General features: G+C 40.9%; 1 protein-coding gene across 6 annotated transcripts in view; it reads right to left on the bottom strand.

The window, feature by feature from the left end:
• Positions 1-7,819: 7,819 nt before the first annotated feature.
• The window catches only part of LOC134226601 (SH3 and multiple ankyrin repeat domains protein 1), a 425,678-nt gene continuing 405,503 nt past the window's right edge, over positions 7,820-27,994 (bottom strand). For all 6 annotated transcript variants that reach the window (XM_062707471.1, XM_062707474.1, XM_062707476.1 and 3 more), the window contains 5 exons: positions 13,511-13,928; positions 13,254-13,455; positions 11,938-13,188; positions 10,569-10,972; positions 7,820-10,504 (listed from right to left, as the gene is read on the bottom strand). In XM_062707471.1, the coding sequence (XP_062563455.1) occupies positions 9,733-10,504; positions 10,569-10,972; positions 11,938-13,188; positions 13,254-13,455; positions 13,511-13,928 (3,047 nt within the window). In that variant the 3' untranslated portion in view covers positions 7,820-9,732. The remainder of the gene's footprint in view (positions 10,505-10,568; positions 10,973-11,937; positions 13,189-13,253; positions 13,456-13,510; positions 13,929-27,994) is intronic.

The raw sequence follows: 27,994 nt of genomic DNA, 5'->3' as shown, positions 1-27,994 counted from the left end.
GAATGTAACAAAAATGCGTAATGTAGTGCATGCTGTATAAAAAGTTATGCAGATAGGGACATGTTTGTGCAGGCATGGACGATCAATTGTTATCAATGCCAATGCCCTTGCTAGTAATGCAATCATCACAATGTAATTGCACAAACATGTTTATATTAAAAAACGATTTTGGAAAAATGCTAGGCATTTTTTTGCAAACTGAAAACTAATAAGGCCGTTACACACATTTATTTACAAAGTTAAGAAGGAGGGGGTAATCTTCTTCTAATGAATCGAGCGGCGTTAAAATTTGAATGCAGAGGTTTTTGGGGCCGGGGAAGGTTCTTAAGATGGTTCGAGACCCCATCTTCACTTTGAAACCTGACTCCTATACAAATAAAACACCAATTTCATCATAACTCGAGATCAAGCAAATGGAACTAAATCTGGCATGTGGAGGTTTTGGAAGATAAGATATGTTTCTGTGATGGTTTGCAACGCCTCTGGAAAGAGGGGCTCCCATACAAATAAACCAAAAATTTCCGAATAACTCGAGAACTAATCAGAAAATAAATCAATTTTAGGCGAAATAAAGTTCGTCGGGTCTGCTAGTAAAAAATAATATTAAAATGGAAAAAAAATAATAAAAACTCCTCGGATTTGTTAAAGAATGTTTTGAAAGTTCTCAAAATTTTCCGGACTTTTTTTTTGTTGCCCCTCAAATTGTTATTTTTGAGCAAAAAAATTCCAGGGGGGGGGGGGTGTTTGATGACATATTTTTAGAAAATATTTGTATCGGCCTAATAATATTTTGTCGAATTAAATGCGCGTCAGAATCAGAAGGTTTTGACTTTGATTCAGGAAGTGTGAATGCACACATAATGCAAAATACGTGGGTGCAATCATGCGGTACTTATTGTATACGACAAAAGCTTCGGAACGCATACGTTCTTGAAACGGGCTATATGAGTTACAATAGAGCAATCACCTTCTTGCTCACTGATTCAAAAGTCTTGCAATGATATTAATAAAATGGTTGCACGAATATTTTATCCATAGTGACACTCAGTGTTAGTAGAATCATACTCAAATCTGAGTCATCGAGGTTTCATGCACGAGCTAACTCGCCTGCGATTCTGTAAGGGGAGCTTCGCGCTTGAGTTTCTTGGCCAGAATCGCATCGCTTCACTCACTCACCGAAAAATGATTTCGTTCTAAAAAGCGTCAAAACGCAATCGAGTCGTATGTTTTGTTTATATGTGCAATTATTAGCCATTGTTTTAGACGAAAAACAGTTAATTCAATGCGTTCAACAATGAAGAACACGTAAATATCATGCAATGATGCAAATTGCGATTCGAATCATGAGCAAATCTCTAGGCCATGATTCTGATGGGATTTGACTCACGCATGGTTTGAATCGCCAACAATCTTAAGATATGCTAGTTTTGTTCGAAACCAGTAATCCGAAACATAATTAATCAAATGAATTTTCTAAAAATATTCATGCATGGTGGCACTACAATCCTCAATGAACAAAACTGCCTTACGTAGTTTACGTTGGGCGGTTGTGTCTTGTACATAACCCTTCTGATTTTTTACAAGAAAAACTTTTGGTGAATAACAATAGCGGTGTAAAAAATACAAATCATTAAAATTTAATGATTTAATCATTAAACGCAAAGCGCATCTTAGGACCGATGCCCACGTAGCGTCTTTTCAAGTCAGCGTTGAAAAGACGTAGGTGTGCATCTAGAAAAACCGGTAACGCAGCGTCGGTCGTAGCGCCGATGCATATCTGCGTTACTTGACTATCTTAGCCTTAGATCCTTTTTCCATAAAAAAATAAACGAAAAAATAAGTTGCGATTCAGTCTCAATTTCCACAAAAAAAATTTGGAAAGGAAAAATGGAAAAATATGGGAAATGACGGCTTTGGCAGGTTTTGTTCTATATTGTCAGGGGGGTTTTGTTGATCAAATTTTATGAAATTTAGCCACAATATTCTTTGATAAGCAAAGAATGTTTAGACAAATATGAGCATAATTAGTTATAGAAAACCCCCCTGACAATAATAGCCTGACAAAACCTGCCAAAGCCGCCATTCCCCCTATTTAAAAAAAAAATCCGCTGAAGATGGTTTTTGGCATCACACCGCCGACACTTTTTCATCAGCGTACTGCAGCTACAATTTTGAAAAATGTTCATGTTTTTACAACGTTGTTCGTTCATGTTTTCATGCAACTTCGACGTCGTGGCGCTGCAGGAGATTTGCTGGACAGGACAGAAAGTGTGGAAAAGCGGGCATCGAGCGGCTACCTTCTACCAAAGCTGTGGCACCACCAACGAGCTGGGAACCGGCTTCATAGTGCTGGGTAAGATGCGCCAACGCGTGATTGGGTGGCAGCCAATCAACGCAAGGATGTGCAAGCTGAGGATTAAAGGCCGTTTCTTCAACTATAGCATCATCAACGTGCACTGCCCACACGAAGGGAGACCCGACGACGAGAAAGAAGCGTTCTACGCACAGCTGGAGCAGACATACGATGGATGCCCACTGCGGGACGTTAAAATCGTCATCGGTGACATGAACGCACAGGTAGGAAGGAGGAAATGTATAGACCGGTCATCGGACCGGATAGTCTGCACACCGTATCGAATGACAACGGCCAACGATGCATAAACTTCGCAGCCTCCCGCGGAATGGTAGTCCGAAGCACCTTCTTTCCCCGCAAAAATATCCACAAGGCCACATGGAGATCACCTCAAGAAACGAAAACCAAATCGACCACGTTCTAATCGACGGTAAATTCTTCTCCGACATCACGAACGTCCGCACTTACCGCAGTGCGAATATTGAATCCGACCACTACCTCGTTGCAGTATGCCTGCGCTCAAAACTCTCGACGGTGTACAACACGCGTCGAAGTCGGACGCCGCGGCTTAACATTGGGCGGCTACAAGACGGTAGACTAGCCCAAGAATACGCGCAGCAGCTGGAAGTGGCACTTCCAACGGAAGAGCAGCTAGGCGCAGCATCTCTTGAAGATGGCTGGAGAGATATTCGATCCGCCATTGGTAGCACCGCAACCGCTGCACTTGGCACGGTGGCCCCGGATCAGAGAAACGACTGGTATGACGGCGAATGTGAGCAGTTAGTGGAAGAGAAGAATGCAGCATGGGCGAGATTGCTGCAACACCGCACGAGGGTGAACGAGGCACGATACAAACAGGCGCGGAACAGACAAAACTCGATTTTCCGGAGGAAAAAGCGCCAGCAGGAAGATCGAGACCGTGAAGAGACGGAGCAACTGTACCGCGCTAATAACACACGAAAGTTCTATGAGAAGTTAAACCGATCACGTAAGGGCCACGTGCCACAGCCCGATATGTGTAAGGACATAAACGGGAACCTTCTTACGAACGAGCGTGAGGTGATCCAAAGGTGGCGGCAGCACTACGAAGAACACCTGAATGGCGATGTGGCTGACGAAGATGGCGGTATGGTGATAGACCTGGGAGAACGCGCGCAGGACATAATTCTACCGGCTCCGGATCTCCAGGAAATCCAGGAGGAGATTGGCCGGCTCAAGAACAACAAAGCCCCTGGGGTTGACCAACTACCAGGAGAGCTATTTAAACACGGTGGTGATGCACTGGCTAGAGCGCTGCACTGGGTAATTACCAAGATTTGGGAGGAGGAAGTTTTGCCGCAGGAGTGGATGGAAGGTGTCGTGTGTCCCATCTACAAAAGGGCGATAAGCTGGATTGTAGCAACTACCGCGCAATCACATTGCTGAACGCCGCCTACAAGGTACTCTCCCAAATTTTATGCCGTCGACTAGCACCAACTGCAAGGGAGTTCGTGGGGCAGTACCAGGCGGGTTTTATGGGCGAACGCTCCACCACGGACCAGGTGTTTGCCATTCGCCAAGTACTGCAGAAATGCCGCGAATACAACGTGCCCACACATCATCTATTCATCGACTTCAAAGCCGCATATGATACAATCGATCGGGACCAGCTATGGCAGCTAATGCACGAACACGGATTTCCGGATAAACTGACACGGTTGATCAAAGCGACGATGGATCGGGTGATGTGCGTAGTTCGAGTTTCAGGGGCATTCTCGAGTCCCTTCGAAACCCGCAGAGGGTTACGGCAAGGTGATGGTCTTTCGTGTTTGCTATTCAACATCGCTTTGGAAGGTGTAATACGAAGAGCAGGGATTAACACGAGTGGTACAATTTTCAATAAGTCCGTCCAGCTATTTGGTTTCGCCGACGACATAGATATTATGGCACGTAACTTTGAGAAGATGGAGGAAGCCTACATCAGACTGAAGAGGGAAGCCAAGCGGATCGGACTAGTCATCAACACGTCGAAGACGAAGTACATGATAGGAAGAGGTTCAAGAGAAGACAATGTGAGCCACCCACCGCGAGTTTGCATCGGTGGTGACGAAATCGAGGTGGTAGAAGAATTTGTGTACTTGGGCTCACTGGTGACTGCCGAAAATGACACCAGTAGAGAAATTCGGAGACGCATAGTGGCTGGAAATCGTACGTACTTTGGACTCCGCAAGACGCTCCGATCGAATAGAGTTCGCCGCCGTACCAAACTGACAATCTACAAAACGCTAATTAGACCGGTAGTCCTCTACGGACACGAGACCTGGACGATGCTCGTGGAGGACCAACGCGCACTTGAGTTTTCGAAAGGAAAGTGCTGCGTACCATCTATGGTGGGGTGCAGATGGCGGACGGTACGTGGAGGAGGCGAATGAACCACGAATTGCATCAGCTGTTGGGAGAACCATCCATCGTTCACACCGCGAAAATCGGACGACTGCGATGGGCCGGGCACGTAGCCAGAATGTCGGACAGTAACCCGGTGAAAATGGTTCTCGACAACGATCCGACGGGCACAAGAAGGCGAGGTGCGCAGCGGGCAAGGTGGATCGATCAGGTGGAAGATGACTTGCGGACCCTCCGTAGACTGCGTGGTTGGCGACGTGTAGCCATGGACCGAGCCGAATGGAGAAGACTCTTATATACCGCACAGGCCACTTCGGCCTTAGTCTGAATAAATAAATAATAATCATGTTTTTACATTGAACCAAGAAAAAAACTTCAAAAGAATTTCTTGTGGATATTCAGGAAAAATCCAGTAGAGAAATTTTCTGTAAAAACTTTGGCATTACTTCATACAATACTGATAAAGTGCTGGCATTCAGAATTATTTTTGAACAATTCTCTCTAAAAAAATTTGCTTGGAAATTTTGCTACAAATTGTTAATGAAAAAAAAAAAACAAAACATCTCCATTGTAAATTCCAAAAAAAATTCCTTGAAACTCCAAAAAAAAAAAAAAAAATTCATTTGAATTCTGTCTGAAAATTAAAAACAGTCCCGTGGGAAATACATATGATTTTCGTAGGAAATGTTCATATTTGCATATTTTTTTTTCATTCCAATGAATTTCTTCGACAAGTTCTTTCGATTCTTTACCAGAAATTCTTCATTTCCAAAAGAAGTTTTTCGAACCTTTTAAGGAGTGCACATGTGCACAAATGTTCAGTCTCCAGTTAGCTTTGCGAGCAAAGGCGTAGGATTGCCAATCTGGAGATGACGAGTTCGATTCTCGTTCCTGTCTAGGATGTTTTCGGGTGGGAAACATTCTCGACACCCTAGGTATAGTGTATCCATCGTACTTGCTACACAAGATATATAATCGTGCAATGGTTGGCATATAAAATCTTTCAATTTATAACTGAGGAAATGCTAATAGAATATACTAAGTTGAAAAGCAGACCATCTTCCAGTTGGAATATGGAGCCATAGAAGAAGAAGACTTATAAATTTCTCGAGAAAAAAACTTCTGAATTTCCGAAAGATATTGAACAGCCAATGCCACATGAAACATTTTGATATTCCCGTTGATTTTTTGTTTTTGGATTTTTTTTTTCAAATTTGGAATTTTGAAATGATTTTTTTTCGAAACGCTCTTTGTGAATTCTATCACAGTTTTTTTTAATTTTCCAAGTATTTTTTTATTTGAGGCATTATTTAGAATTTCTACGGAAGAGTCTATGGATTATCTTCAAATAATTCTTTGGATTTTCAAAGAATAAATCTTTAGAATTCTCAAGCTTCATGTTTTTTTTTCTAATTTGCACCATAAATTCTTCCAAAATTTCATCGGGAATTTATTCTTCTCCGGGAAGTCATTTTGATTTCTTTGTAGGTTCGGCTAAACATTGCTTTAAATCTTTACCATGCAAAGATGCACAGGAAATGATTTAGAAATTTTAAGGAATTTTCACATGAGAAAATCTTTAAAATTTTGATTTCATTTTTTAAGGAATTCCTACTGAAAATGCTTCAAAAGTACAACCTTCACAAGTACTACAAAAGTACAATTTTTTAGTTATTTCCTCTTGTAAGAACATCGGAATTTCCTCGGGAAATTCATTATTGGTGATTCGGATGAACTTTTTTCGATTTTCTACTGGAAAATCTTAGGAATATCCATCGGAAATATTTTGGCATACTCCTAATAATTTCTTTTGGAAATTAAAAAAAAACTGCTGAAAATGTCTAAGAATTTCTGTTGGAAAACGAAAAAAATTCCATTGGAAATTTAGAAGAATTTCTTTTGAAGATTTATTAAAGGTGCCCAGGATTTTGAAAAAAATCTTTAGAGATTCTGTAAAAAAAGTAAGCTGGATTTTTTTTCTAATTTATACTGGAAATTCTTCGGAATTTGATGTTTATTGGAATTTTCAAGGACATTGTGTTATGGATCTGATAAGAATCATAGAATCTTGGCATAATGAAGAGAGTTTTGAGATTCTGAATAAAACTTGTATGTCCTTAGGAAAACCTATTAATATTGGAAAGTAAACTAATTTGATGATTCTGAAAACAATACTGAAATTTCTGCAGGAATGCTACTCAAAAGAAACAACAGTAGGAGGTTTTATTTGCGTCTCTAAGGTTACGTATTAACTTTGTGATTCTCTGGAAAACTTGTTGCTGTAAGAGTTCATTTCAGATGCTTCGTTGAGGTTAATATCTAAAGATTTTCCAGTACCTCCAGAGCTACGGAAAGTCCCAAATACTCTTAGGAATCTATAGCGATATTCAGTGATGAACTTTAAAATTATTTAAAAGAAAGAAATAAAAAAATTAATAAAAAATATAGGGATATTTTGGTAAATTTCTAAATCATTACAATTTTTTCTCGAAATTTTTATAACATATTCGCGAGTCCACATTTTTTTGTATCCTCCTGATGCATCGAAGGTGTGCGTGTTCTAGATATCCTAATATCTGATACACATTCGAATTTATGAAAATTTGTAATTTCCATGCTGGGTTTAGTTTGATTTTTAATCAATTTTGAAAAAATTGATCGGATTAACCATATGTTTTAGTTACATTATTTTTTTTAAAATTTTTGTACTTGAAAAAAAAAAAAACCACGTGGTCATTAGGGGGGGGGGGAGTGGTGGGTGTCTGCCAAATGACCACGATAAGCCACATGGGGGGGAGGGGGGTTGAAAATCTTCAAAAATATGACCACGTGGTTTCTGGATGGCCCCAAACAAAGCAGCAACCGAAGCGTTTTCTGGGGGGCGGAGTCAATGTTCGTCAAACTGCTTGACTGGTGTGTACGTTGCATAACGTACCGCCTCTATTCGTTTCGATGCGTCATGTCTGTTATTTGCCAAGACTAAAAAACTTATAGGTATGGTGATGATATGAATACATAAATAAAATAGAAAAATTAAGACGAGGGTATGTTCTTTCAAATTCATATCAATGCAACTACATCGAATATTGATCATTATTATTATTTTATTTACCATAAAATGTTATAGCATTTTACCATTTCGCTTTCTTCATCTCTCTCGTTAATATCATACTGCATAATGTTCTGTATGTATGCTAGTTACTATGCTATACTTTGCTTGCCTATCCACTAATGCATATTGGTTTTGTATGTGTGTGTGTTCATGTGCCCGTGTGTGTATGTGAGTGTGAATGTATTCGATCACTGCACTACTGTGGGTCGGTGTAGTTAGCACACAGCATCACTACACACATAGAAAGGACGGGTGTCGGGGAATTTGTCTGTTGTTTTAAAACGTGTATCTTTGAAATGCTATCCGCTGTCGCTATTGTTCGATTTCGATAAGTTCATGTTTCTATTTCGTCTGCTGCTATTCGTTTTGAAGGCTGAGCTATTGCGTTGCTTGTGTGGCTGTGTGAGAGTACGCGTGTAATGGGATTCATGTTGTTGTGGTGGTTGCTGAGATTTCAAAATGCAGTTGATTGCAATGACAGTTGCGATTGCAGATTTAAAATATTTAGTCTATTTGTAATTTACTTGTTAAGCGGACAGATTGGCGTGTTCTATTCGTTTGTTTTGGTTGTATCTAACGTTTGCTCTGCTTCATTTTTGTATTAAATGTGTTGATTATATGAATTCTATAATTTTCCTCCAATTCAATATAGTAAAAGTCCGCTATGGTTTCGATTTATTTTTACTTTAAATGGCCGTATATCTCTTCATTTAATGCGGATGCTGGAAAATTTGTTTAATAATGAGATATATTATTGAACGCATTCGTATTTTCTACGGTTTTGCTATAAAGGTTATAAAAATATAAAGTAATCATATTTTACCACTCTTCGAGACATTGTTTGGGTCTGCAATGGGAAAAACTAAATGGAAGAATGGTGCTTGTTCTATTCTTTTAAATAGCGTGGTAAGACTTGAATACAAATTTTCATATCCTGTCGATAAATATCGAGCTCGAAAAAATTTACAACAGCTACACTTCGAATTCGCCTTTAGTTCATTGAGTATAGTTAAAACCTACCGATCTAAATTGTTGGGTAGATATTTTTTCTTCGAATATCTGTTTTTTCTTTGAATCTTATTTCAGCTACTGCTCTGTTGACTTGTTAATTAATGTAATTAATTAAAGACAGAAGATATGAAATGATTCTGCTTGCTAAAAAGTTACTCAAATATACAAAGACAAAGAAAATTTACACCTGGTTAACATACAAATTATATGTCTTGAGCGAAAAATAAAGACAGTAAGGATGACTATTTTACATAAGAATATTAATTCAACGCAGAATGCACAGATGAACTAATGCTAACATTAATACTTTGAAAGTGCTTTCGAAAAAAGAATTCTCAAATCGTTCAACTCACAGCGCCCTCTGAACTAGGCTTTGGAACGACTTGAAAGGACTTTTTCGCACTCTTTAAAAAAAATGTCATATTGAAAATACTGTTTCCAAAGTATGAGCACAGCATTGATTCTTATTTTACAGCTGTCACTTTTTTGGCCTAGTGTGCTAACACGAAACACTCAGATGCTGCATGCTGTGACACTCATAGTTAAGATGTGTCTGGGACGATATTGCACGTGATTTTAGATACATGAGCTCGGAACGTGTTTTTGTGTGTTGAATTTAGGCAACCGTTTGAGCGTGTATTCCCTATTAGATAGTTGCTTAATTACTTTCAGAGATGTTATGAGTTTATTTAACACACCTCGGATAGCTGTATAGATAAGCTTCCTTTTGCTCTAATGAAGTGAATGCATAGGCCTTGCTAGTTTTCTGAATTCAATTACATAATACGATCGACTGCTTTATGTTCGTGTCTATTTATCTATGTTTGCTTGACAGAGTGCAATAAAATAGTGGCTATCTAAATCAAATGGTCACCTACTGACTGTTTAGTCGATTAACTTTGGGTACGGCCCCCACGATGCGAACCCGTTTGCAGTTGGGGTTATGACCACTGACCATCCCTGCCGTCGAATGGTGCTGATGCTGGTGATGGTGGTGGTGATGTTGCTGCTGCTGCAAATGGCCTCCTCCAGCTGCGATAGTATCGCTGAATTCCGCCGGCGGAGGTAGCACCATCGCCACACCAACCCCATCGGGACCATCGACCGGCAAGGCTCCGGAATCGGTCTCTTCCAAGTCCGCTTCAATCGGGGGTGGCAGTGTTGCCAAGGTAACCACATGCCTCTGTTGAATGTTTTGATGGTTGGCTTTCGCACGGTTTGCTGCGATCGTTGCGGCTTGTTTTCGCGTAAGCGAATTATGCCGCTGAAAGCCGGTAGCCGGAGGACTGGGACTCTGATCATCGTCATCGTCACTCCGAACAACCGGTACGGATGCCGTGATCATAACCGCCATCTTTTTCTGCTCCAGAATTGAACCTACCTTTTTGGGGTCTATCGCTGGCGCCGACGGTTTATCGTTGCAAGTTACCGTAATTTCTTGATCACTGCTAACTCCTGACGAACTATTATCACCGTTGTCTTCATTAGCTTGATTAGCACCGGGTTGTTGATTCGACCCAGTTTGATTTTGCTGTCGCAGAAAGTCATTCGGGTAAGATTTCGAGGACTTGAGCTTAGTGCGGATCTTCTGGATCTCCTCTACAGAGAATGAATGCGGGACCGAGCTTGATCCGGAACTGCTACCACTGAAAGAAAAAAACATTTTTTTTCGTAATCTAAGTCACGAACAAAACGCATTCTGCATCTCACCTAGCATTACTGTTTCCGCTAGTTTCGGCGGCCATGCCGGGATTGACAGATCCGCCGCCAACCGAGAGCTTACTCGACCCGTTCAATTCCGCCGCGGCTAGCCCTCCGTTGACTTTCTTGAGATTGCTTCTCACCAGTCGGACGGAGTTATCTTCCTCCGCATCGGATTCGCTCAAGCTGTAGTCCGGATCAGGTAAGGGAGGTCCAGAAGATTTGTACTGCTGCTGCTGTTGTTGTTGGGGCTGTGCGGTCTGCTGCATAACCGCTGGACGACCCGGTTGAGCATACGGATTGCTACCTCCGCTGGTTATGCTACCATTGCCGTTTGCACCGATTGTAACGGTGGTCACATTGATTGCACTGCCAGTGCTCGAGTTCGACCGAATTGATGAAGCCTTTCGAATCTGGGGAAGCAATGAACAATAAATAATTAATCGAACATATGCAAAATGTAAATCTATGACAAAAGTTCGAAAGACAAAAGGCCGAAAGGACAAAAGGTCGAAAGTATTAAAAGGTCGGAAAGGACAGAAGGTAAAAAAAGAAAAAGGAAGAAGAAAAAAGAAAGAAAAAAGATAGAAGAAGGAATAAGAAAGAAAGAAGAAAAAAGAAGGAAGAAGAAAAAAATAAGTAAGAAGAAAGAAGGATGAAGGACGAAGAAAGACGGAAGAAAGAAAAAGAAATAAAGAATAAGAAGAGAGAAAAAAGAAGGAGGAAGGAAGAAGGATAAAGGAAAGAATAAGAAGAGAGAAAGAAGAAGGAGGAAGGAAGAAGGATAAAGGAAAAATGAAAATGAAAAAAAAAGGAAGAAGAAAGAGGGAAGAATGAAGAATGATGAATTAAGAAGGAAGAAGGGAGTTGAAAGAAGGAAAAAAAAGAAGGAAAAGTAAGATAGAAGAGAGAGTGAAAGAAGAAACAAGAAGGGTGAAGGATGAAATAAGAATGAAGGATGAAGGAAGAAAGAAGGAGGAAGAATTGAGAAATATGAAGTAAAAAAGAAGAAGGAAAAGGAGGAAGGAAAATAACATAAGGAAAAAGGAAGTCCTTTTCGATATTTTGTCACATTCGACCTTTTGTCCCTTTCGGCGCTTTGTCCCTTTGACCTTTTGTCCCTAACTAGCCAAAAGATGAATTTAAATTAATAAATAATGTAATTATTAAACTATGCTCAATGACTAACACCGCAATCATCCTCGCAATCATCCCTTTGGAAATCTTTGAAAATTACTTCGTAATTCTTGAAAGTCTTACTACACCGCAATTCTTGAAAGCCTTAGTCTAGCATCTAATGAATATTGACTATTCATAATTCTCCCATTTCTCCTAGAATCTCAGACATTATACGAACTGAAACAATCAATAAACTCACCTCCGTGCTAGTACTGCTATTGCCGCTGCTACTGTTGCCACTGCTGCTAGACGGTACGCTCGTCGTCCGGTAGCCCACGTTCCTGATATCTTGGGGCGAAGCATACAGTTTCGCGTTGGAAGCTGGCTTGAAGCTGGACATGATCTCCGCCTCCTTGATCATCTGCGAGCGTTGTTTGGCTTTCTGCTGGATGTGCTTCTGCAGTGCGGTGAGACACTCGTACTCGGAGCCCCGCGAGATGTCCACCTTGACGACCTGCCCGATAGGTGGCGGCGGAGGTGGATGATTTGGTGGTGGGAGATTCAGTCTTTGCATCGACATGTGTAGGCTGTGCACATCGTCTTGAGATCGGTGTCCCTTGTGGCCGACCGTGTTGAACCAGCTGGCCGAGGGCGTCAGCGTGCCGGCACTGCCGGTTGCGGACGCCGTTCCACTGGACGCCAGATCCGGTGTGCTGTGGAAGGTACGCTTCAAGTCGGATCCAACCTGCGGTATGGGAATGGGACGACCCTTGAGCGTGCCGATCTTGGATGACTTTTTGCGCTTCATTTCTGCCACACTTGCGTACACTATTGGCCCCTTCTGCGGAGAAGTCGGAGGCGTTGCAGCTCCACTGTCAAAGCCTGACTGGAATCGAGAACTGGTCATCAGCATCGAACAGCGATTCGCATCAACGCCCTGCTGTCGCTGGAACAGCTCCTCCAGTTCAGCCGCTGTGATTCGACTAGAAGTGGGCCGCGACTTGATACTCGCAGTCCTCGGTTGGACCGGCGTTCCTGGTCCTCCCTGCGTCGGTGTGTTGATTGCCGATTGCGACTGCTGGTGGATGGATTCCGCCGACGTAGACTTGGTTTGATTTGGTAGATCATCATCATCCTTCTCGCCTCCTCCCTCCAACCCGGCGACCATCGATTTGGCACGTGCTCGTCCTACGCTAAGTGTTGTCTTTGGATCTCTTCGCGGTGGCATCGGGGCCGGTAGCTTACAACCGGCCAAGCTGGCTGGCCCTCCGTTCATTCGTCGCGGAAGCGTTGAACACTGCCGTGACGAAACCGGCGTACTCATACCGGAACCGGAATGTTGACTTCCCTCGCCGACGGAACTGGACCCAGCCGCCATCGCACTCTCCATCATCGAATTGACCAGGTTGTGGGGAAGGGTCACGACAGTCATCGATACGAGTGAACCCGAGTTACGGATCAGATCGACCACGTGTTCATGGGAGGCACACGTGACGTCTTCGTTGTTAATCTGCAAAATGAAGAATTGAAGTGAAAATCTAACGTTCATTGGAATTCCCCCATTTCAATACTCACGGCAAGCAAGAAATCTCCGGGTTTGAGTCCGGCCATGTCGGCCACACCACCCGGATCCACGTCGTCCAGATATTGAAGGGCTGGACATCGGGGAGATGGTTTGAGTTGCATCAATGGCGAAGAAGCCTTCGCCCCTCGCAGAATGAAGCCGAAACCTCGCTTTGCTCTATGCAGGACCACTGCGCGTGGCTCTCCAGTAACGCTGAAATGGAATGATAGAGAATTAAAACTGATCTGAAGATTATTTAGAAACTTACGCCTTCTTTATCCTGGGTGCCGTCTGACTACTGTACTGTTGCTGTTGTTGCTGCTGCTGCTGCTCAACGATCTCATTACTGCTAGTGTTGATCACGTAGTGATGGTGCGGTGCCGAGGTCGAAACATTGATGATACTCTTCTGTCGGAACTGGACCTCCTGTACGCACTGAGCAGGGAAGAAGCCGGTTTTGTTCGTTCCCCGAACGAACCCTTCCAGCAGACCGCAATCGGTGGAACCCACCACTTCAATAACGTCACCAGGCTGGATCTGGATGTGCCCGGATAGGCCTCCGTCGTAGCCCTCCATGCAGACCACGGTCGTACTGGGGTGGCCAATCGAGCACGCTGCACTGTCGGAATTGGTACCGACGCCGGACGAATCGCTAATGATGTCGCTCGTGTCACCGAGGCTTTTATCTGAGTGAGAACGGAAAGATGGAATGCAAGTGTTGATCAGTTGCGATCTTGAAAAAAAGGGGATGACCAGCGGCACCATTGACACCCACGATTAATTTAGATGGGGCGGAGTGGTTCGTAATTGGGAGCACGTAGTTGTTGGTTGTTTAATGTGATGGTTGGTTTACTATAGACTGTGCAGTAAATTTTAAACAGTACAACGGAGCTCCTGAAGGCATTTCCGACATTGAATTTGAACAAAATTTCTTTGAACATTCGTTAAAGTATTTTTTCGAGATTAACGCTAAGGATTTTTCTAGGAAATCCTCTGGAAATTACTTTGGAGATAAATCCAGAATTTCTTTTGGAGATTCCTCAAGACATTTGTTTTTTTTTAAAATTCAAAGAAATTTTCGAATTTTTTTAGGACTTCCTTTACGAATTCTTTTAGAAATTTCTTCCGACATTTCTTTAAAAATTTCTTTTAAATTGATTCCTTTGAAACTTTTTTCGTTAATACTTTAGAAACTTCCTCCATGAAATCCTTAGTAAATTCTTTGAGTATAACCATAAGATTTTTTTTCCAAAATGCCTGCAGGAACTATCCCGGAAATTATGTTGGAAGAATTTTTCGGAGAATTTTTCAAAGATTGAAATAGGAAGTACTAAAGGAATTTTCGGAAGGATTTGTAAAGGAAACATCAAATTAATTTTCAGATGAAATTTACAAAAGAACTTTTAAAGTAATTTCCGAATGACCCTAAAAGAATTTCTGAACGAATATCAGAAGTGATTTCCGAACAAAATCTTAAAGGAATATCCGGAAGATCTCAAGGAATTTCTAAATAAATTTCAAATGAATGAATGAATGTATGACGAGGCATACTATCAGTAATGAAATTGCTCTAAATTGAACTATGGAAAAAATAATATTTGGTAGTTATAGTAGCCACATACCTTCCTACATAACTTGTTCCAAACATTTTTGGAGTAAACTCCCTACCTTTAAGAAAATTAAATTTTTCAGATATGTTTTGCCATACACATTTCTTTGCACTTGCATTTTGGGGCCTCTTCCCCTATCGTACATACTTTGAAAGTGAAAGCTGAAATTTGGGTTGTAGGGGAAGAGGCCCCAAAACGCCCCCCCGAGGCAAAACGACTTTTGTGGTTTCTCTCATATGTACCGTCATTAAGATGGCCGTAACAAAACTAGATCTAAAATTATGCAGGATAGGCGAAAAAAGTTTCAAAATAGTGTATGGGAAGGTCGGAAAAACCGAAAATTTCCACATTTTGAAGAAACATCTAACATTTTGGCGAGGCAAAACGCCCTTGCGAAACTAACCTACAATGTACTTGCGTCTCCACGCACTATCCATACCAGAATGCTGATTCGCCGACGCATGGTGCTTTGTTCCCTAGGAGCTGTCAGCTAAAAGGCGTTTTGCCTCATGAGTTTTCCGGCAACAGAATATCACCACTTTTTTAAAATGTGAATATTATCAATATGATTGAGATTTTTGACAATTTATGAATGGCATCAACTAGCCATCTTGTTGAACTGTTGCATAATGTAAAAATACCCACGAATAGCGTTACAAATGAGACAATAAAGCAGTGTTTGCTAAGCTAGGGCATATTGCCCCCCCTTCCCCTAGAAGGTTAATTACACTTCAAGTGCTTTGACACGTTTAGTTCATTTTCGATCGGAAGTAATTACTTCGTGTTTTTCTTGCCCCTTGTGACTTGAAAAAGTCTTCAATCTTTATTTGTCTAGGGTAAAAGTTCCGATAGTCGTGGGTGCTCCTATAGTTGCGGTAGTGTAGTTTTTAGCGAATCTACATATTAAACGTAGCAACCCACATTGTTGATCAATTAGGTGAACTGTCACTATACGAAACAAACGACAACAGCTTAGGAATATACTCGAAATCGGTAATTATTTATTTATTCAGACTAAGGCCGAAGTGGCCTGTGCGGTATATAAGAGTCTTCTCCATTCGGCTCGGTCCATGGCTACACGTCGCCAACCACGCAGTCTACGGAGGGTCCGCAAGTCATCTTCCACCTGATCGATCCACCTTGCCCGCTGCGCACCTCGCCTTCTTGTGCCCGTCGGATCGTTGTCGAGAACCATTTTCACCGGGTTACTGTCCAACATTCTGGCTACGTGCCCGGCCCATCGCAGTCGTCCGATTTTCGCGGTGTGAACGATGGATGGTTCTCCCAACAGCTGATGCAATTCGTGGTTCATTCGCCTCCTCCACGTACCGTCCGCCATCTGCACCCCACCATAGATGGTACGCAGCACTTTCCTTTCGAAAACTCCAAGTGCGCGTTGGTCCTCCACGAGCATCGTCCAGGTCTCGTGTCCGTAGAGGACTACCGGTCTAATTAGCGTTTTGTAGATTGTCAGTTTGGTACGGCGGCGAACTCTATTCGATCGGAGCGTCTTGCGGAGTCCAAAGTACGTACGATTTCCAGCCACTATGCGTCTCCGAATTTCTCTGCTGGTGTCATTTTCGGCAGTCACCAGTGAGCCCAAGTACACAAATTCTTCTACCACCTCGATTTCGTCACCACCGATGCAAACTCGCGGTGGGTGGCTCACATTGTCTTCTCTTGAACCTCTGCCTATCATGTACTTCGTCTTCGACGTGTTTATGACTAGTCCGATCCGCTTAGCTTCCCTCTTCAGTCTGATGTAGGCTTCCTCCATCTTCTCAAAGTTACGTGCCATAATATCTATGTCGTCGGCGAAACCAAATAGCTGGACGGACTTATTGAAAATTGTACCACTCGTGTTAATCCCTGCTCTTCGTATTACCCCTTCCAAAGCGATGTTGAATAGCAAACACGAAAGACCATCACCTTGCCGTAACCCTCTGCGGGTTTCGAAGGGACTCGAGAATGCCCCTGAAACTCGAACTACGCACATCACCCGATCCATCGTCACTTTGATCAACCGTGTCAGTTTATCCGGAAAACCGTGTTCGTGCATTAGCTGCCATAGCTGGTCCCGATCGATTGTATCATATGCGGCTTTGAAGTCGATTAATAGATGATGTGTGGGCACGTTGTATTCGCGGCATTTCTGCAGTACTTGGCGAATGGCGAACACCTGGTCCGTGGTGGAGCGTTCGCCCATAAAACCCGCCTGGTACTGCCCCACGAACTCCCTTGCAGTTGGTGCTAGTCGACGGCATAAAATTTGGGAGAGTACCTTGTAGGCGGCGTTCAGCAATGTGATTGCGCGGTAGTTGCTACAATCCAGCTTATCGCCCTTTTTGTAGATGGGACACGACACCTTCCATCCACTCCTGCGGCAAAACTTCCTCCTCCCAAATCTTGGTAATGACCCAGTGCAGCGCTCTAGCCAGTGCCTCACCACCGTGTTTAAATAGCTCTCCTGGTAGTTGGTCAACCCCAGGGGCTTTGTTGTTCTTGAGCCGGCCAATCTCCTCCTGGATTTCCTGGAGATCCGGAGCCGGTAGAATTATGCCCTGCGCGCGTTCTCCCAGGTCCATCACCATGCCGCCATCTTCGTCTGCCACATCGCCATTCAGGTGTTCTTCGTAGTGCTGCCGCCACCTTTGGATCACCTCACGCTCGTTCGTAAGAAGGTTCCCGTTTATGTCCTTACACATATCAGGCTGTGGCACGTGGCCCTTACGTGAACGGTTCAACTTCTCATAGAACTTTCGTGTGTTATTAGCGCGGTACAGTTGCTCCGTTTCTTCACGGTCTCGATCTTCCTGCTGGCGCTTTTTCCTCCGGAAAATCGAGTTTTGTCTGTTCCGCGCCTGTTTATATCGTGCCTCGTTCGCCCTCGTGCGGTGTTGCAGCAATCTCGCCCATGCTGCATTCTTCTCTTCCACTAACTGCTCACATTCGCCGTCATACCAGTCGTTTCTCTGATCCGGGGGCACCGTGCCTAGTGCAGCGGTTGCGGTGCTACCAATGGCGGATCGAATATCTCTCCAGCCATCTTCAAGAGACGCTGCGCCTAGCTGCTCTTCCGTTGGAAGTGCCACTTCCAGCTGCTGCGCGTATTCTTGGGCTAGTCTACCGTCTTGTAGCCGCCCAATGTTAAGCCGCGGCGTCCGACTTCGACGCGTGTTGTACACCGTCGAGAGTTTTGAGCGCAGGCATACTGCAACGAGGTAGTGGTCGGATTCAATATTCGCACTGCGGTAAGTGCGGACATTCGTGATGTCGGAGAAGAATTTACCGTCGATTAGAACGTGATCGATTTGGTTTTCCGTTTCTTGGTTAGGTGATCTCCATGTTGCCTTGTGGATATTTTGCGGGGAAAGCAGGTGCTTCGGACTACCATTCCGCGGGAGGCTGCGAAGTTTATGCATCGTTGGCCGTTGTCATTCGATACGGTGTGCAGACTATCCGGTCCGATGACCGGTCTATACATTTCCTCCCTTCCTACCTGTGCGTTCATGTCACCGATGACGATTTTAACGTCCCGCAGTGGGCATCCATCGTATGTCTGCTCCAGCTGTGCGTAGAACGCTTCTTTCTCGTCGTCGGGTCTCCCTTCGTGTGGGCAGTGCACGTTGATGATGCTATAGTTGAAGAAACGGCCTTTAATCCTCAGCTTGCACATCCTTGCGTTGATTGGCTGCCACCCAATCACGCGTTGGCGCATCTTACCCAGCACTATGAAGCCGGTTCCCAGCTCGTTGGTGGTGCCACAGCTTTGGTAGAAGGTAGCCGCTCGATGCCCGCTTTTCCACACTTTCTGTCCTGTCCAGCAAATCTCCTGCAGCGCCACGACGTCGAAGTTGCGGGGATGTAATTCATCGTAGATCATCCTGTCGCAACCTGCGAAACCTAGCGACTTGCAATTCCATGTTCCAAGCTTCCAATCGTGATCCTGTATTCGTCGCCTAGGTCTTTGCCGATTATATCGAGTCGCATTATCTCTTATATTGTTCGTAATGATTGGTTTTCTAGGCGGCTTATTGGGCCTGCGCAAACCTCCTGTCTCGTCGGAGGGCCGTCGTGTCAGGGCTGTTTAGCGTCCCACCTAACACCAGGACTTGGGCTTGTGCGCTTTGAGCGGCACACGGTCGCTTTGGTGGGGCCTACTTGCGGATACATGCAGCTTTTTATAGAGGTTTAACAGGGCCCACTCCCGAGTAGCACACATGTTGCACTTCAGTTGCAGCAACTTATATGCGACTGAATTCGGTCGCATTGAAGTTGCTGCAACCAAATCTGTTCGAAATGTGCTACTTGGGCTGTCAAACCCCACCACATCCTAGGCAAGCCCCACAACTCGCAGATGGCCTGGGGAGGGATCGTCAAGCCCTTGGACATAGTCCCTGCTGGCCCGCAGCCCGCTGCCCGAAATCGGTAAATAAACCTCAAATACCTTATTTTTCACTGGCCTTTGCACCAATAGTTGCGGTAGAGTTCCTATAGTTGCGAGTCTCGTAAGAAAACGATGGGATTCGCAGCTATAGGAACACAAAATAAAAAATACCAGAACTATTGGAGCATTGTACCAATAATTGGATGATTGAGTTAAGGCAACAATGATAGCGATCGGAACATATTTCTCATGAGTTTTGGATACGCTTTCAAGGTAAGTAAAATGCAGTATCGTTTAGATGTGAGTGATAAAATAGCTATGGCACGTGCTTATTACCTCCATTATTGGGTCTTTTATTGGGTCTTGATATTCTATTGAGATTTCACTAGATGCGAATTCACAGTTTTTAATATTTATTTATAAAAATATACATCATGACAGCAGAAAAGATCTGCTACCATCAATGTGCTCTGCCTACTCAGATCTCTATTTCACGATCAAAAAATGAGTAAGTTTTTAAAACGCAGTTAAAGTATGAAAAATAATATTTGGGCTTTAAATTTCAAGATTGTGGTTCGCTGCGACATTATGACATTGCCTACACGAAACAATAGCACAGTACCATCGAATGCAACTTGTTATAATAAATTGATTAAGGATAAATGAAATGAATGCAAGTTTTAAAGTGTATTTTGCTTACGAAATAAAATGTATTTTCCCCATAACTTCTGAGCCCATAAGATCTGGCTCATTTTCGACAGAAAACAATTAAAAATAATTGTTTTCTGGATTTATCTCCGGAAGATTTCCAGAAGAAATCCCAAGATATACCGAAAGAATTCTTGCAGGAATGTCCTAAGAAATTCTTGCAGAAATTTAAAATTGTCGGAATTTTTTTCAGAATTTAGTTTGGAAATTCCGATCGGAAATTCCCTTTACAAATTCTCTCAGAAATCCCTTTGTGAATTTCCTTGAGAATTCCTCTGGAAAATTCTTCGGAAATTCCTTACGGAAATTGTTTTAGCTGAAATCATTGAGAAATTTCCTCAGGAACTCCTCGGAAAGCTCAAATTATTTTAGGAAATTCCTTTCGAAATTCCTTCGAAAATTCCTTCCGAAATTCCCCCGGAAATGCTTCTAGGGATTCCTTCGGGAAATCCGTCCGAAATTCTTTTCGTAGAAATTCCTTCATTATATCCTTTGGGAATTTCATTGGAAATTGGATTGAAATTCCTACGGAAAACCCTTCAGAAACTCCTATAAGGATGCCACGTGGAAAACGATACTGTAAAGCTATGTCCATTTAGAATCCGGAATAATAAAATCAGTCCATCGTCTTATTCGTCACAAACCACAAACACTTTTTGGCTAGGAAGCTTTCCGAAATCCATTTTGAAGTAGGTTCCATCGTCGATGAGCAGAATTATCAACGTGGGTGTGCAGATTTTTTCTCTCCTTCCGGCTTCCATCTGGAATAATTTTTGACTCGCTGCACGAAATATCGTGAAATTTATACCACAGCAAGTGGGCGCCTAGGTAGTCAAACCGCTGTAAAAGAATTCTTGCAGCGGTCACTTTCCGTGCCGCTGCAATACAATAAATGATTCCGGATTCTAAATGGACATAGCTTTAGACCGAAAAACATGAGTTTTTTGCCTACCGGCGGGTATCGAACCACCCACCTTCCAAAATTTCTTTAGGAGAATTCCTTTTATTGTAGAAAGTTCCGTTCCGTCCCGTTCCGTTCCAAGAGTTCCGTTGGACATTTTATCTGAATATTCAACTAACATTTCTGTTGGAAACCCTTCCAAAAACTCCTTTAGGGTTTTCTACTTAATTCTATAAAAAATTTCTGGATAAAATCTTCCAACAAAACTTCTGGAATAATTCTTGCAGCAATTTCAAAAAAAAAATTTTGTATGGTTTTACTAAGAACAAAGAAAGTTCTGAAGAAATATCCGGATGAATTTGAAAAGGCCTTTCCACAGGATTTTTCAAAGAAATCCTTGGAGGAATGGCAATAGGAACTAATGGTGTATTTTTCTAAATTATTCCTGTAGAAGAAAGAATTTCTGAAGGATTTGCAAAAGAAATTATTGAAAAAAATCCCAGGAGAAATTTCAGAATGATTTCTCGAACAAATTTCCAAAGCAAAACCGGAAAGATTTGGCAAAGAAATTTCTAGAGAATCCAATGAAATTTAAAGATTTGTCTAAAAATTATTTCGGAAATAACCTAAAGATATTCTACAAAAATAAGTTTTTTAGAGTAATTTTGGCGTATAAAATTAAATTTCAGGGAAAATATCCGATTTGATAGGTCACGTGCCCCAGCTTAACTCCGCCAGTGGTTTTGTGTCGAGATCAAAATAATATTCATCACTTCTTACAAACAGCATAACTTGATCTCCTCATGATATTTTAGTGCAAAATGTTGATATTGCCGTCAGATCTTTTATCTCTTATATCAATCATGTTCATATCTCGTTTAGCTATCTAATAAACATTCGATATTACAGGTAAACTTCGATATAACGTACATATCGATTTCAAGTTTGTACGTTATATCGAATTGTACGTTATATCGAAGCATGAGTAATCATCCTTATTTTACACTACATAAATGTTGTACTATCATGTACTTTATGGGCGAATTTTATTTTTTTATGTAATGCTCAGCTAGCAGTGTGAAACAGCTTTTCTTGTGAACATTTCCTACAAACTTGTTCGCTAAGAAAAATGACCCGAAGAATTGTATTCGTCATTTTATTTCTATATAAAGTACAGGAAATAAGAGGCTAAGAGGCACTGGAAACACAAGGCTTGCTTTTCGTTGCACCTTTTTTTATTTATTGAGTATCCGCGATCTTTAGTGGATTTAAACTAGGGCACGATAAGGCACGTGACTCGTCAAATTGAATATTATCAAAAAAATTTAATTATATACGCCAACATTATTAAAAAAAAAGCTGATATCCCGGTATTTTTTATCAATTTTATTCGAAATTTCCGATGGAATTTCTAGAGAAGTTCCTGAATAAAAGTCTGGAGAATTTTATGATTTTTTCATCGGAAATTCCTTTGATAATTTTTTCAGAGATTCCTTTAGCAATTCTTTTCTTCAAATCAATCATACAAAATACCTGAATTCTATCCGATATTTTGCTGGGTGTATTCTTCCAGAAATTTTAATACTTCCTTAAAGGAATTTTCAACAAAATGTTTGAAGGAACTTTTGATGGAATTTTCAACGAAAAAGTCAAGGATTTCCTAAAGGGATATGCCAAGAAATTCCAAACGGCATTTCCTAACTATTTCCCAAAGGAATGCCTAAAAATCAAAAGAATTCTCCGAAGCATTTTTCGCTGGTATTACCGAAAAACAAATTTACTGAGAAATGTTTAAAGAAATGTTTGAAACTGAAAAAATGCAAGTTGCAAAGTAATTTCCTGCAGAAAGATCTGAAATATTTGCTGGAGAAAGTTCTAAACGAATTTCTGGAGGACTTTAGAAAATCCTGTTTATTTTTAATTTTTATCAACGTTTTTTTTTAAATTTAGAAATTAAGTTCGACGCTAACAGGAATTTCTGAAGAAATTTCCTAAGGTATTCGTGAAAGAATCTCCATAGGGATTTCCAGTGGAATTCCTGAAGGAACTTAAATGAATTCCTAAAAAAATCCAAAGCAACTTCCGAAGAAATTCCTAAGCGAATTTTCAAAACCTTAATAATTTCCCGAAGAAATTTCCAGAACGAATCTCCAAAGGAATTTTTTAAGGAATATCCGAAAGAATTACCAAAATAATTTCCGTAGATCTTTCTAAAGGTGTTTCGGAAGGTTTTTCTGGATAATGTTTAAAACGAATTCGTGAATATATTTCTAAATGAATGATTCGAAGAATTTCCTAAAGAATTCCAGGAAGAAGTAACTCGAAGGAACTCATTAGGTAGATTCTGAAGTAATTCTTGAAATTCATTCTTTACGAAGAAACATTGATGACGAATTTAAAAATAATTTTTAGATTTATTTTCCGAAGTTGTTTCCAGATGATTTTTCAAAGAAATCCCAGCTAGTTAACCTGTCTTTAGAGCCCTGGCCTTCCTCGCAGCACTACACCACTCTTTCCTTCCTCTTCTTCCTTCCTTCCTTCTGTGGCTGTGCGGGCTTACCGGTGGTATCGCCGGGTGGCTTGGAGTTCTTCCTCGCTTCTTGCTTCGTTACAACTCGACCAATAAGAAAGGCGATCGACTATCAGCGGAAACAATGCTGGATTGGGCCGACTACGGTTCTTGCTGGGGTTTTCAACGTAAATACCGTGGAGTTGTCCTCAACGCCTTCTCTTGTCCCAAGTACTTTCGCTCTACTCTTTAACTTCCAACTTTGATAACATTTTAACTTTGTAACATCCGTTCGCTTTAAAATACTTTGGAATAGTGACCGCATCCCAGGATCATGACCTCCTTTTTCAAGTCAGTGACCTCGTCTCATAGTATCGACCCAATTACGCCACCCCTTAATGGCTACTTAACGAAGGTACTTCTGGCCTTCTAGTGTTGGGTTCGAGGACTATGGTGAGTGGTTGGATGCGGTCTTATAGGGTGGTGGAGGCTAATCATGCCCTGCTCTACTGCAGTTGCTAAAGTACTGGGAAATCCTTCGAGACGAGTTTCACCTGCCATTCACAAACAATTAACGCATTAGACTACATTTTCAAGAATTTCTCGGAAACACTCATCACTTTTATTCTAGAATTTTTTGAGAAATTCTTAGCATGATTTCTAAAAGTGTTGCTCAAGGAGTTTCCGAAGGAGGTCCGAAAGTCTTAGGATTTTCTTGAAAGAAATTAAAGAAAGGATACGATGTGAAAGTATTGACCTAATGTCTAAGGGAAATTCCGAAAGAATTCCTGGAAGAATTATTGAAGGAATTACTGTATTAATTTCGGGATGATGTTTTGAAGAAATCCCTCCGGGAATTGCAGGAGTTCCTAAAAAAAAATCCGAAGGAATTCCTGTAGAAATCTAGGAATTGCTTCGCAAAATCCAATTCGAGTTCCTTCCTATATTCAGGAAACTCCTTCGGAGATTCTTCTGAGAATTCCTTCAAAAATACCATTGGACATTCTTTAAAATATTCTTCCAGAAATTACTTTACGAATTCGTTTAGAAAATTTATTCAGTTTCTTTTAATCCCTTCATGAATTCAATCAGATATTTTTTAAGAATTAATTCGGAGATTCTTTTTGGAACTTTTTTAGAATTTCCTAAAGGAATTCCTCTACAAAATTCACCAGAAATTATTTTGGGAGCTTCTCCAGGAATTTCCTCTAGACATTAGCTGACTTAGACCTGAAAACAACCTGTCATCAATTCTGACTTTGACATATATCAACTAGACATGCCTAAAACATCATTAACTAAATATCATCCAATGCAAAGTGGGGAAAACAGTAATTAATGCCTCTAGCTGATAATATTAGACTCCATACAATAATGTCATCCCTACATGAATGATCATAACGATTTACTAAATTATTTTGTAATAACTACCAAGATTACAATTATTGTTCAAACTGTACGTTATAACGGGGAAAAATGTACGCTATACCGAGTGACGTTATATCGAGTGTACGTTATATCGGGGGTACGTTATATCGAAGAATACCTGTATTGAGCTACTTTCGTCTACTCGGGTAATGATTCAAACGTCATTGCCCCGTCATGGTTGAAGCCCCAGTCTAGCATACTGAGGGTCGTGGGTTCGAGGGACATCTGAAGGAATTCCTTCGGAAATTCTTGCGAAAATCCGGACAGTAGTAAAACCAAACCCTGTTTTCGGAGACGAGTCTCCTTAATAAAGACAAAAAAAAAGAAAACCCTGTTTTGAATCTGGAATTAAGACTTCATGCTAAAAACATAAAGCCAAAAATATCGGGATTGCAGTCGATCCATCACCATACTTATTCGGATATTCTGAATAATTCCTTAGGAATATATGTACTTTAGGAGATACTTCGGAAACCTGTTCAGACATTTCTTAGAGTATTAATCCAGATGATATTTCATGAATTTATCCAAAAGTTCGTTCGCAATATAATCCAGATATGTTTTCGTAAAAAGATACCCGAAGGAATTAATTCGATTAGTCATCCAGAAGATCTTTCATACATACCTTCGTAAATTTCTCCAGGAATTCCATCGTAAATTTCTCTAATTAATCCATCGAAAATTCCTTCAGAAATTCATTACTAAATACCTCAAGGAATTTCTTCAAAAATATTCATCAAATAAATCTAGAAACACCTTGAGAAATTCCTTTAGGAATTGTTTCGAAAATTTCTTCTAAAATTTGTCTAAGAATTATCTTAGAAAATCCTCCGGAGTTCCTTTGGTAATACGTTCAGAAATTCTTTCAGGTATTCCATTCCCTCGGCCTCCGTAATTCCGCCAGAATTACTTTCAGGAATTTCAAAGGAATTTCCAAAGGAACTTGAATTTCTTGAATTTTTCTGTAGATTCCTCCAAGAATTCCTTCGGAATTTCCTCCAGGGATTCTTTCAGCAAATTCTCAGGAAATTAATTCGGAGATAGATAAAGATTTTTTTTTTGGGAATGCATCAAGATATTCCTTTCAAAATTCGAAGAAGGAATTCGTTTAGATTTTTCATATATTTCTATAGGAAAATCTTTAAAAACAATTCTTAAAGAACACTTGTATCTTGAGAATTCCTTAGGAAATTCTTCAAGAGATTCCTTTTACATTTTCTCAACGATTTTTTTTCGAATTTCTTCGGAAACTCCTTTGGAAGTGGAAGTTTGGTCGGAATTCCTACGGACATTGCGTCAAGGCTAGACCAACATTTGAATAGAGCGTAACAGCCAAAATTTATTCCTTCTAATTCTTCGTCTACATATATAGCAATATATGTAGACGAGAAATCAAAAGTAATAAATTTTGGCTGTTACGCCCTTTTCAAATGTTGGTCTAGAGGAAAACCTCCCGAAATTATGAGAATTCCTTCGGATTTTTCAAAAGTTGATTTAGAAATGCCTGCGGAAATTGGTTTAAGAGTTTCTTCGATTTTTTTAAAGAAATTTCATCAGCAATTATTTCAGTACAATTTCTTAAAGAAATTCTTCCAGTTTCTCCTTAAAAGATCTCTCTTGAAAGAAATTCTTGGAAATCCTTCAGATTTTTTTTAAAACTTCATCCAGGAATCTTTTCGGACACTTCTCCGTGAATTCAATTAAAATATTCCTTGAGACCTTCGGATATTCTCTCAAGATTTTTTTTGGAACTCAATTCAGAAATTCTTTTATTAGATAATCATTCGGAAAATTAATTGTTCTTTCCGAAATTTCATCTGGAAATTCCTTTGAAATTTCCATTAGAAACTCTTCGAAAAATTCTTTCAGTATTTTCTATTTTATTTTTCATTAATATTTAAAAAAAAAATCTTCCAACAAAATTTCTAGAATAATTCCTCGGTAATTTTAAATGAAATCTGTTAAATATGGTTTTACTAAAATGATTTCCGCAGGATTTCTTTCCAAGAATTTAACAAAGGCCTTTCCAGAGAATTTTCCGAAGGAATGTCAAAATGAATTCCTGGCCTAATTTGTTGGAGGAGTTCGCAGGCAGGGTAGAACGACATATTATGGAGGGGTTAAGCGTCGCGTCAAAACCAAATTGATTCAGAAAATTCTTTAAAAATGAACTGTTTATCTTATATAAATCCTGAAGGAATATCTGATTTAGTTTTAACGGATTCAAGTCAGCTGTGTGGCCAATTGCTGACTTTGACTGTGATCACCTTCCTGTGACGTTTGAAATCTCACTGGAGCCATTAATAATCCAATCAGCTCTACTTTTTATTATTATAGAGCTGATTGGGATTTATATAAAACGAATATCAATAGGAATTTTGATGTTGATATTCCTCTCGACATCAAAAGTGATATTGACAATGCTCTCGTATTTTTGACAAATTGAATTGTCGAAGCTAGAGACATTGCATACTTATCAAAAAACTTCAGGAGAGCTATTTATCCTTTTTGGTTAATTTATTAAACACATGGTTTCAGAAAACAATATTTTAAGCTCTTTTTAGTGGAATGTACCGTCTATATACGAGTTTAGTATTTAGTCATTTGACCGAAAGGATCATTTAGCCGAAAGGGTCATTTGGCCGAAAGAGTCGTGTGGCCGAAAGGCTCATTTGGCCGAATATGACAGTTGGCCGAATAGGTCATTTAGCCGAATAGTTCATTTGAAAAGTGAGAAATTAGGAATGAGAAGAGAGACGTCTCACTCTTCTTTCTTCTATTCTCACTGTAAAAAGCGCGAAGAGAGTAGAGAGACGCCTCTCGTTTCTATTCTCATTCCTAATTGCTCACTTTTCAAATGAACTATTCGGCCAAATGACCTATTTGGCCAAATGTCCTATTCGGCCAAATGATTTTTTCGGCCAAAAAACCCTTTCGGCCAATTGACTCTTTCGGCCTTATGACCCATTTGGCTAAATGACCCTTTCGGCCAAATGACACTTTCGGCCTAATGACCCTTTCGGCCAAATGACCCTATCGGCTGAATGACCTTTTCGGCCAAACGACCCTTTCGGCCAAACGACATTTTCGGCCAAATGACCCTTTCGGCCAAATGATCCATTCGGCCAAATGACCCATTCGGCCAAATGACCCTTTCGGCCTAGTGGCATTCGGGCCAAATGACCCTTTCCCTTCGGCTGGAGTTGCTC

The sequence above is a fragment of the Armigeres subalbatus genome, chromosome 3 (assembly GCF_024139115.2).
Source record: "Armigeres subalbatus isolate Guangzhou_Male chromosome 3, GZ_Asu_2, whole genome shotgun sequence".
Classification (NCBI taxonomy): domain Eukaryota; kingdom Metazoa; phylum Arthropoda; class Insecta; order Diptera; family Culicidae; genus Armigeres; species Armigeres subalbatus.
The sequence above is the reverse complement of the archived record's forward strand: the minus strand, read 5'-3'. Positions and strand labels throughout refer to the sequence as shown.